This window comes from Fukomys damarensis, unplaced genomic scaffold (assembly GCF_012274545.1).
Source record: "Fukomys damarensis isolate Sample0158 unplaced genomic scaffold, DMR_v1.0_HiC HiC_scaffold_15, whole genome shotgun sequence".
NCBI classification, from domain to species: domain Eukaryota; kingdom Metazoa; phylum Chordata; class Mammalia; order Rodentia; family Bathyergidae; genus Fukomys; species Fukomys damarensis.
Window position 1 is genome coordinate 60,334,315 of NW_022900927.1, and position 12,323 is coordinate 60,346,637.

The window sequence follows — 12,323 nt, forward strand, 5'->3', positions numbered from 1 at the left end:
ACTGTACTGTATCCCTAAATGTACCAATAAACTCAATAAAAAAAAAAAAAATCTATTTAAGTGTAGAGTTGAGTTTTAAAACCAGAAAATCTTAACCACTTCACCACATCATCATGCCTCTTAGCAAAGAGGACACTTAATCTACTAGATTAGGGCAGTTGTCTAGAGTCAAACAGATACAGCAAGATCAAAGGTCGATCATAGATCAGTTCTCTAAAACATAAAAATCAAACTTTGAAACAGCCCAGGGAAGTCAACTAGGGGTAAATAGAAACTAAAATGTAGCTGTGTATGTAATCCTATCTCAAGTTGTTCATTCCAGTTTATCTACAATCTCTGATCTAACACCTGAGGAGCTAAATGTTTCAAAATGTGGAAGTTTTAGACTAAATGAAATTAATATGGTACATACAAAGTATATTTAAATTCCTAGCAGTTTCTGAGGCAGTACTAAGTAATAAAAAAGTCTCTCTCCAGCAAAATGTGTAAATATTTATACTAAGTGGGCAAAAGATGATAATGATGTGTTTGTTGGTCAAGTTGGACTTTGCTACCAAATGAATTTTTCACAAACTTAGGAAACCATTTCTGTTGTTGTTGGGGATGCAAAGGACATCCAGACAGCAGGAATGTAGTTCTGCCGAGGAGTAGAGGGCTGAAGCTCTCACAGACAGACAGCAGCCAACTCTCACCAACCCCGGTTTTTATCAGATACATGCATAATACTTCCATGAGAATCAACAATTAGTTCCTTACAGATTATATCTCTAGCAAAGCATTAGAAAATATTTTTTATGAACGCCTAGTTCTAGTTATTCATATACTTTCTCAAAGCAGACCGTTCCCAGAATGTTATCGGATGGTTCTCAAGACTGTTTGCAGCCTTGAACTTCTGAGTGTGGCTCCGTTTGCGGAACCACAGCTGCAGTTCCTGTTCCAATCCGTGTCCCAATGTAACCTTCTCCTCTACACGTTTCACAACCTTTTCTACTTCAGAATAGCGGAAGTGATTACAGATCTCCATGTGTGGGAGTTACATTGGCAAAGGAAGATTCTCTTAGGAAAATCATCCAGCTACTCTGTGAGGAAACAATAAACTGTTAGGAACGTAACAGAGATTACGTAAAAAACACTTATTACTTAACTTCAACCACCTCATTTTGTTACTTTGGTTTGGTTTAACTTTGGGGTTTTTACTTTCAAATCACTAAAGCAGAAGATAACAACACTGAGTCGAGGGACATGGAAATGTAGAAGGAGAACAAGTCCCTCAGCAGACCCTGATCTCCACCTCTGTCCTCCACCCTTCTACCTGGCCGCTGCTTCCTGGCTGCTTGTCTGAGGAAAGCCGGGTAACTTCTGCAGCAAGATATCCAGTTCTCAATATTCACTCCCTCAGCTTTAAAGCAGTAATTCCCATGGATTTACATAGCTTCTGGTCAGGGCTGAGGCAGACAGGTCAAATATCTCCACTGTCTGAGATCTCGGTTCTAGCCTGGTTCTAACGCTCAGCACAGGTCTCCCTGCGGGCCTGCCTGCCAATCTCCTGCCACACGCAAGCCAAGGCCGTGCTCGGCAGACAGAAATGCTCAGCACTTGGACCATGGGACCACAGACTTTTCCCTATATTCCAGCTTCTCTTTATTTACACTCTGTGAGATTTACTCAGTTTCACCTAGTTTAATAATTCTCTCTTCAGCTCTAACGCATTTACTCTTTAGCCCATAAGCTGAATTTTTATTGTACATTTTTATTCCTATTAGTCCATGTCCGTGGAACATGTTTACATTCCTTGCGGGGCTTGGTACATGTGCCTGACGCACCTTTATTCTTTCTTCATCCCTCTCTCCAGTCCCTCCCCACATCCTCCATCTCTTGATTCTCTTCCCTCTTGCAAATGATCTATGTCCCTATTTCCTATTATCTCTTACTGTGCCTTTTACTTATACTCTTGGTTTCTCATATAATAGTAATTATGAAATATTTAAACCTGTGTCCAGCTTACTTAATATTGTGCTCTTGAAATACATCCATTTTCCTACAAATGACTCACATTTGTCTGTGGTGGATGAACAAACGGTCAGCTTGGAATGTCCAGCCGAACCCTGCCAGCAAGGTTCTGGGCATGGAGGACCCACCTGAGGATTGTTGCCAACATCGTGCAGAGAACTGGAGGGGAAGATCGTTCGCTGCTGATGTTCCTATAGAAGTTTGCCACGGCGGGTTTCCCTGACACACACTGTCAGAGCTCGGGTCCTCACTGTCACTGGGAACGGCTGCTGTTCTCTCATCAGGGGAGCTCTGGTCTTTGCCCTTAGCATAGTTCCTAGCTCCAGTGCAGATCCCTCAGCTTGGTGGCACAGATCTTTCACCCCACTGGCACAGGATTTCTAGCTTCCACCACTGGCCTTCTGGACTTCCTGATGCAGATCCTCCATACAGACTTGCATGAGACACTGCCATGGGCTCCAGGGCTCTGGCTGGACTTGTGCAGGACATTGCCTTGGGCTCCAGGCCATTAGCTGGACTTTGTGCAGGACATAGGCCCTCAGCTGGATTCTTCAGTTTTCTAGAGTGCGGACAGATCTCTTGAACTTCTCTGCATTTGACTTTTTGGGTGAATATTATAAAATAATCCTATAAATTATGCGTCCTCTATTAAATCTCTTCCCTTGCAAACAATATTGTCCCTGACTCCAATATTGTCCTTCTTCGTGGCATAGTACTCCCTTGTGTATGGACACCACATTTTCTTTATCCTTTCATCTGCTGATGGACATATAGGCTGCTTCCCAGATTTAGCTAGTAGGTACTGTGCTGCTACAAACATGGGTAGGCAAGGGTCACTGTAATATAATTTAACTCTCTTAAGGAGATACCTAGAAGGGGAATGGCTAGGTTGAAGAAAATTTCTAGTTTTAGTTTTTTGAGAAATCTTCATACTGATTTCCATAGGGGCTGTACCAGTTTAGAGTCCGATCAACAATGTGAAAGGGTTCCTTCCCCCATCTCCCCGCAGCCTCACCAGCATCTATTATTCGATTTTGTGATTTTCTTTATGGAATAAGATGCAATCTCAGTATTCTTTCAATTTGCACTTCTTTAACGAGCAGAAATGTTGAACATTTTTTCATGTATTTATTGGCCATTTATACTTGTTCTAAGAAGAATCTGTTCATTTCAGTTACCCTTTATTTGACTTGGTATTTAGGGAGGTCTAATTTTTGAGTTCTTTATATTCTGATATTGGTCCTCTAAGAAATATCTGGCAAAAAAAAAATTCCTATTCCATAGGTTGTCTCTTCACTCTGTTGGATGTTTCCTGTGCTGTGCAGAAGCTTTTAAATCTGATATGATCTTGAGGTTATTTCCTTTTGTAGCTGGGGTTTTATTCAAAAGGTCCCTGCTTATGCCTATGTATTTAAGATTTACCTATTTTATCTTCCAGCAGATTGTTTCTGGGGTTTTTTTTTGTTTGTTCCTGTTTTAATATTTAGATCTTTGATACACTCTGATTTTAGTTTAGTATATGGTGCGAGATAGGGGCTAGATTCAATCTTCTGCATGTGGAAAGCCAGTTTTCCAGCACAATTCATCAAAGAGGCTATTTTCCTTGCAGTGTATATTTCTGGCCCCCTGCTATGAAAGATCATATAGCTGAAATGTGCCTGGGGTTGTTTCGGCATCCTCTATTCTGAACCATAGACTGTTAAAAGTAACTGGGAGTGACTTCCTGATTAGCCTGATAATCTGAGTCCATTCAGTAAGGATAAATATGAAGAACAAAAATTAAAGAAAAAAAATTAAATTTCAAACTGGAACTTAGGCGCCAAACCAAATTTTGAGAGGCTGGGTCAGGGGAAACCAATGTTAAAGAGCCCCTTAGTTGTGTTTATGTGTTCATGGATCCAGAAACAGGTAGGTCAACTACAATGCTGAAAACATGTAAATAATTATGAAGAGAGTATAGGCTAAAATTTAATTTATGAACAATTTCAAAGTATTGAAAAATTATGTCAAAGGCAAGTCTAATACTTTATCCAAAAATGTCATCTATTTAGTCTATGCTTCTTTATTTTTTTGAAGTGCTGAGAGTTGAACCCAGGACTTTGGCTTCAATGAAGCAAGCAAGCACGCTGCTGCTACTGAGCTACATCTCAAGCCACTGTCTTTGAGTGTTTTTTTAACTTAATTTTTCTGTTAGCACTGATAGGTAACAGTGAATCTTAAGTGTTCATTATTTCAGCAAAATAAAATTTTATGCCAATATATAGTGCTTCAAATTATAAATCCCATCTAAGCATTCATATGAAAGACAAAATTATCATAAATTACAGTATAGAATACTACACACAGTAATACATATGTAAGTAATCCAGTTTTGTAGTCAATTCTAGAAAAGTCAAAATAGTTTGAAATAAACCTTTTAATACCTTTTTCTTTTGCATGGATATCGTCACATATGTGTAGATCTAGATGAGAAATCACTAAATGATGGGAGGTTTCCTTAACATCAAAGTCACTGAATAGTTTCACAATTGCGTCATTCAGATCGGGAGCATTTGAAGCCTGCGGCGTCTTCACTTGCTGGGTGGAAGGAGTAACGGTGGAGCTCTAAAACACCCAAAACCGCACCATCACTGCAGGTTACACACGTGAACTTTCACACGCAGGCACACCCGACTATGTGCAGCAATAAAGTCGTGAAAACTAGCAAAATACATTTGTGTCAATAACTCAGGTTTTCTCTAAAATATTTTCTGAATTATATAAGAATAAATCTAAAATTTTAAAACTGGAGCATTATATACAATTTGATTATGAACCTAATATTTCAATAAATATTCGAGTAGTCATATTAACATATTTATGGCCGTTGGGCTGGGGATTTAGCTCAGTGGTTCTGGTGCCTGACTCACAAGCACAAGGGCCTGAGTTCAATCCCCGGTACCAAAAAAATATATATATAAACATATTTATGGCCCATATTTTAGAAAATGTAATTATTATTAAAGGAAGCTATTTATTTTTCATTTAATAGTTGTTTAATCTCTTTATTATCCTTAAATCTGCAACAGCTCTTAAGTCATTGCTTGTCTTTTTGATCTCACTTAAAAATTTATAGAACATTCATTTCTTTCAGTGTCACTTCTAGGGTGGCTGATGTTTACATTTTTTTCTTCCATTAAGTTTACTGGTATATTTAAGGTAAATAATAGTTACATTCATCACTGGGATCTTGTACCTTTACATGATAGGTCTTGGTTCTTGTTTTTTCCCCGTCCCCCTGCCCTGCCTTCACCCCCTTCACTCTTCCCTATTTATAAAGTCTTTGTTTGCATTTTTTCCTTTTTTCATGTTTTTCTTTTCCTTTATTTCCTTACCCTAAAGGAAATGTATTTAGGTATTAGTTCTCAGTACTAAGAAGAAAATAACTGCAAGCCCTGTATATATTATGGCACGTCCTGTCACAACAATCATCGCGTCGTAGGAGCAATCTGGGATATTAATTTAATTGTATAAGTGGCCTACTGCCTCACAAAAGAGAAGTAATGTGTCCTCTGCAATTAGGTAGCTGAAGAAACCAAAAAGCAGAAGGTTTTGAGTTCAAGGTTTTTCTCCCAAGAGAGAAAAGGCATAGGAGGCTGATGAAGTACAAAGACACAGAGGGCCTCTGGTACCCCAGGACAACTGTGTGGCGTGCTCTGGGGGACACACACACACAGACACTTCACAGACAGTCGGAAAAGATTTAATTGTTCTCTTTGTAAAACCTTTCCAGACTCTGCAAACAATTAATTAAAACTTTTCTGTGTCTTTATAGCTCGTCCTCTTCCCCCTCCTTTGTTTCTTTGCACCTACATTTACACTGAACTACAATATTTATTTTATATTGCACTTCCCATTACATTCTTAGGTCCCTGAAAGCAGGATCAGGTGATACTTATTTTTACATTAAAATGTGTACCTCTGTGCCTGATGACATAACAGGCCGGCAGTGAACAACGCCAATGACAGCCACAGAAAGTCTAAAGTGCATACCACCCCCACGTGCAACACCAGAGATCACAACATGCCGTGTACCCGACATGATTATTATATCCAGAAAATATGATTTTATAGTATCTGACAGGTTGTTAATAGAGGTAGGTGTAAGAAATTTACTTGTACTTTCAATAAAATTATCAAAGATAATACCCCTGGGTATTCCATGTCCCTTCTACAAAGATCTTCGTATATTAGCACTCAGAAATTAATACTGAGAAAGACGGGAAAATGCTTTTCAGACAAACCAGTAGTGCTCCTGATTTTAAGAAAGCAGTAACAGCTCAGTAGTTCCCCATTTTTTACCCCAGCCACTAGAAAACTCTAACAGAAGTTTTGTCTTCAACTTCAGCAATTTCCTATGGCTTTAGTTCTCTTATCAATTCTCAACATGCCCTCTCTTGCCTAAAAGTACCCAAGTGTTATTCACATTTTCTTTTATTTCAGAATTTTTTAAATTGTATTTTTTGGCTTCCTGAAAAGATGTCTTATAACATCAAATACTTTTACATCATCAATAACTAGTCCCCGGTACAGAACTCCAAACAAAATGAACACTATATAATACTAACATATGTATTTTTAGATATAAAATATACATAATTATACAGTAAGATATCTAAAAAGAACATGCTTTGGCCTCACTTTTTTTTTTTTTTTTTTTGAGACAGGGTCTCACTATATAGTTGAGACTGACCTGGAACTCACTATGTAGCCCAGGCTGGTCTTGAACTCACAGCGATCCTCCTGCCTCAGCCTCCCGAGTGCTAGGATTACAGGCATGAGCCACCACGCCTGGCCTGGCCTCAGTCTTAAAATCAATTTCATATACACAAAACAACTAGTCACTCTAGTTTTTAAACTATATGCCCGAAAAGTAAGGCTTTTTCCTCTCAATTTACAGCTTACCTGTGCGGGTTCAGGAGCCATACTCTTTCTTTGTTCTGTTGATTTTTCTATTGCTTCACTAAGAGATTTTGCATATTGTACCATAGCTTTCAACTGTGAATCCGTTAAAACCCATAATAAATCATCCAATATTAGAACTAATTTTGTTGCTACGACATTGCAGTCTTTTAACTGTCAGAAAAAATGATTTATAAAAATTAAGTCAAGAATAAAATTATAACACACTTGCATTTATATAAAAGCTTAAAGTTTTGGGGTTTTTTTGGTTTGTTTGGTTGGTTGGTTTTTGAGGCAAGGTCTCCCTTCATAGGGCTTGCCCTGAACTCACTTTGTAGCCCATTCTGGCCTCAAACTCACAGTGATCCTCCTGCCTCAGCCTCCCAAGTGCTGGGATTACAGGTGTGCAACAGCACGCCCAGCAACTTAGTTTTTTAACAGAATCAAATAAGGATATTTTCATTCAACAAAGATGTCTTGAATATCTATGAAGGAGGATTATCTCTAGTACTGATGTAACAGTAGTAATTAAAAAACTGACAAATTCCTTACCTTAACAAGTACAACTTACACAGCGCTTGTATAATTCTGCATGTGGTTGACAGATCATATAATTACCTATATTAATTTAACTAATTCTGGCAAAGAAAGGGGCACTGAAATTAATTAAAACCTAAAAAATGGTATTTTATCCACATTTCAGGTTATCTGTTAAGTACTATATACAGAAAAGTTTTTTCAATTTAATAGTTATGTGTGCCTAGTGATACAAAGCCTATTACTGAGTCTTTCACTGAACCCTGGTTAAAAGCCATCATCACTTCCTTATTAAATTTCATTGAATCAAGACTTGCCATGTAAAGGTACATGATCCCAACAATGAATGTAACTGTACTGTATCCCTAAAATGTACCAATAAACTCAACAAAATTAAAAAAAAAAAAATTTCATTGAAGCCATCTCAAGTTCTGATAGCTTAACTAATCATCATTCCAATTTATCTAAATTACCAATCATAGTTAAATTACCTACTAATGCTAAGGATTTAATGCTAATCATTAAGGGTATGCCGTTTATTTATTCCTAAGCAAGATTCAACAGGATAAATGAAATTACTTTTCTGCATTTGTTTTGTTTGTGTTTTTGCTTTCTTCTTTTTTTGGCAGTGCTGGGGGATTGAACCCAGGGCCTTCCATAAGCTAGCCAAGCACGCTAGCACTGAGCTACTCTCTTGGCCCCGGAAATAAACTTATAGGACAATAAATGTTCAACAAATACTGGACAACTGAGGAATCTATTCTGTTTATCAAAAATAAACATTTTTGAAAATGTACATATTAAATCTGAAAAATAAACGAATCATAATTCTATTGGTTTTCTATAAATATTGCTTAAGGTATTACATTTGCTTTTATTTTATATTGTTTTAATATGCCACTCATAATATGCCAATATTTTACCTAAAAAGTTATCTAAAATTTCTTCCCAATTCTAATAGTTAACAAATGAAAAAGGTAAGGCTGACTTACTCTTCTTTTAAGTGTGACTCTGATTTTGGATTGGTTGGTTATTAATCGAACAGGAGCGCACATAATTTCAAGATGTGAACTTTGGGTAGCATCTGCCTCTATCCGAATCATCTGCCAATTTATTTCTTTAAATGTCAAAACCTAAGAGAACATGGAGATTAGCATCACATACTCATGAAAAGTAAAATGATAAATACGGGAATTTATAAAGAAAGAAGGAATATTCTCAACTAACTTTACGACATCCAAAAAATATTCATCATTCAGATTTTAATTTTAAAACTTCCATCAGATTAAGTAACAAATCTTAATAATTATATTCATCATTTTTAAACTGCTAATATTTTTATTCTAAGATATTTCATTTACAGTATTAAAAACACTTGACTTGTGTTACTAAAAAGCATTTAAATAATGTATTTTAATTTTGTAAATTTAAAATTAAGTAGATGAGAAGTTAAAATAGATCATTAATTCTATAAGGTAAAAAATTTTATAAAGGAAAATCATTAATATATAAACATTTTATAATTAAAAAGTATAACACAGAGAAAGGCACATTTATAAGGCAAGATGAAGATATCTAGCAGTATGTGAAACCAGCCAGGCATAAAATGTAATTCTTTTAAAAGTCTTTATCACTAAAACTTTAAAAAGAAAAAAAATCTTTACTTCTCCTCTCTGTGGATCTTGAATACGAGTAAACCTTAAATCTCCATGCTCCCAGTTTGCATTGACACTATAGATTCGCAGCTGAGAAAGTTCAAAGGACGCATTGAAAGCTTTTGCTCCAATTCTGATGACAATAGAATTTACAGAAACAGTAATTCCCTCAACTACTTTTTCCGCAAAGCCATATTCACTGGAAAAACAAAGCAAAACAAAATATAATGCACTAAAGCCAACAACAAAAATCATTAAGAGAAAAGGTTGTTAATATTCTCACACAAGCACACATACAAACTTCTTTACCCTTTTATTGTTAGTTTTGTTTTTTTAAAGTACAAATTTGTTGTTGAGACCATAATCTAGAATGGTTATATGCTAATTTTTAAACGTGTTCTTGTTGGGTGTGTTGGCACACACTTGTAATCCTAGCAACTGAGAGAACGGAGGCAGCAGGGTCGCAAATTCAAGGCAAGCCTGGGCAGTCAGGAAGCTTCATCTCAAAAAAATAAAAAAGGTGGAGATGTACTTAGTGGTGTAGCACTTGCCTGGCACATGGGAACCCCTGCTTCAATCCCCAGCACTGCCCCCCAAAAGTTCTCAGACTGTAAAAGCTTTAAAAATTTAGAACTCAGTCTTTATTAAATCAATATCCACAGTTGCTTACCCTCAAAAAACTTCCACAAATGCCAGGGATTTAGCTCAGTGGTTCTGGTGACTGCCTCACAAGTGCAAGGACCTGAGTTCAATCCCCGGTACAAAAAAAAAACAAAAAACAAAAAACAAAACTTCCATCAATTAACATCTATAAAGCCAATAAGAAAGCTAAATATTAACACAAAGAAGGTTAAAAAGTTTAACTGAAATATGTCATAACTTAAAAACAGAAAAAATTCACATTCTCTAATTCAATACATATTTAATTATCCCACATGAATGATACTGAGATGCAAAGAAAATCAAAATTTGGCTGTAGCACTACAGGGCTCACAAGTTATTTAGGGAAGAAAAAAATATACATTGTGGTAACCTGAGGAAATCTGTAATCGAAAACTTTAAAAAGAACTCAAAATAATCCCTTTTTTTTTTTTTTTGAGTCAGGGTCTCCCTTTGTAGTTCAAGCTGGATCAGTTCTCACTATGTAGCCCAGGCTGGCCTCGAACTCACAGCGATCCTCTTGCCTCAGCCTCCTGAGTGAGGGGATAACAGGAGTGTACCACGACACCTGGCTCAACAGCATTCTTCATGAGAGGAAAAGACTGCTTATAGCTAGGGAGACATACATCTTTTCACAGGAAGAAGGGAAAAGGAAGAGAAATCTTACAACAGGGGAAAACATGAACAAAGGCACAGAGAGGGAGGAAGCAGAGACCACAATGCGAGAATGAACTTTACAGCACCTAACGGTACATACTGGCAGGCAGGGGCGGAAAAGGTTTGCCCAGAGGGCACATTATCTCCACCCATCTGCCCATCATTTCTGTATTGCTGTCTACCCAGATTTCTTGCTGGGACTTCAGACTGCACAACTCAGAGGCCCACCAGGACCCCTTAGCCACAGCCCCGCCCCTGCTCTGCTCTTCCCATCTGCTGTGCTAATGAATAAATTACGTAAATTTCTAAACCCGATAACTCACTCTGTTGTTGCTGTTGAGTTTATAAACAACAGAGACTCTTTTATCTTTCCTTCCCTTTTTTTCCCCCTCTTTGTGGTGGGGTCTAACTGTGTTTCCCAGGCTGGTTTCAAATTTGTGGGCCCAAATGATCCTCTGGCCTCAGCCCGAGTGTTGTACACAGGCTATAGAACTCAGCTTTCAGGTAAGGTCACACTTTATATACAGTTAACATCATACGCTGCCAACCCAGGTAGACTAGCAGCTCGCAACAAATATTACAGAGTATAACTGTTATTAAGAGTAATAATTTACTGCTAAACTGTGACAGTCTCTGAGCCTCCATTTCTTCATGTATAGAAATACCTGCCGCAAAAGGCTATTAACCCTTAGTGAAATGATATCTGTATAGTGATTTACAGATTCTTTTGTTCGCCTCGGGTAATTTTGTTACAAAGCAAAGCGGCCAGTTACTCACTGTTTAGAAAACTGAGAAATGAAGAGCAAGACCTCATCAGCATCCTACAGCAGAGCTGCTTGGATGCGAAGGACAAATACTCATTACTGAAGCTAGAAATACTCCTAGAGTTGGAAAGAATATTGCTATAATAACTATGTGGAATCTCTTTTGAAAAAAGCCAACCGTATTAGGTGTGTGTGGACTGAGGACTGAACCCAGGGCCTTACCAAGCGCGTGCCATCACAGAGCTACATCACCAGCGGGAAGTGTAACATTTAATGCACGCAGCATTAGAATAGATGGGGCTGGGAGTGTGTGCAGCTCAGCCAGAGAGCGCAGGCCCAGCACACACGTCAACACCCAGTGCCAAAATTGAAAAAAATGAAGGAATGAGTGAATAAATGACTGTTACAATCTGCCATTCAGAGGAGGAAACTAAGTCAGTGCCCAGCCAGCCCTTCCAGGTCATGTCACTAAGTACAAGCAGAAAGGTGAATATGAGATGTGATCAAAAATATGGTAAATGCTGCTGCCCAGTGCCACCCAACAGAAAGGCAGGCTGGTGAACGTGTTACGGCGTGTCTTTATTCACCTGACTCACCAGATCTGGCACTGCGCACCTCTGGCTCTCCCCTAAAGCGAAATGACGGGAGAAGGCAAATGTGTTTAAATCAGTTCAGGGCATCAAGGCAGACACAGCAGCACAAGTGAAGACACCCACACAAGAGAACTTCCAGGTTGGGTTAAGAAAGGGCAAGAACGATGAGTGCTGGAGGTGAGAAACATTTTGAGGGAGAGTAACGTGGATTTCACTGTAATTAATTTTTAAAATTAAATATATTTTCATCACACCTTGTATTAATATTAAAATGGAAAAATATTTTATTCTAGTGTATATATATCCTTCTTTTTTGATAATGTGAGATGAAACAGTGCCTACTTGAGATTAAGAGAGGCAAGCAAGCTGGGTGTGGTGGCGCACGTCTGTAATCCCAGCACTCGGGAGGCTGAGGCAGGAGGATCACTGTGAGTTCAGGACCAGCCTGGGCTACATAGCGAGTTCCAGGTCAGTCTCAACTACATAGTGAGAACCTGTCTCAAAAA

The 12,323-nt window shown here is 38.0% G+C and overlaps 1 protein-coding gene across 1 annotated transcript in view; it reads right to left on the bottom strand.

Annotated features, from left to right (window-relative positions):
* The window catches only part of Uhrf1bp1l (UHRF1 binding protein 1 like), a 90,953-nt gene that overhangs the window by 34,839 nt on the left and 43,791 nt on the right, over positions 1-12,323 (bottom strand). Inside the window, exons 6-9 of the mRNA XM_010631405.2 lie at positions 9,153-9,342; positions 8,481-8,621; positions 6,955-7,125; positions 4,434-4,614 (exon numbers count right to left, since the gene is read on the bottom strand). Of these exons, the coding sequence (XP_010629707.2) occupies positions 4,434-4,614; positions 6,955-7,125; positions 8,481-8,621; positions 9,153-9,342 (683 nt within the window). The remainder of the gene's footprint in view (positions 1-4,433; positions 4,615-6,954; positions 7,126-8,480; positions 8,622-9,152; positions 9,343-12,323) is intronic.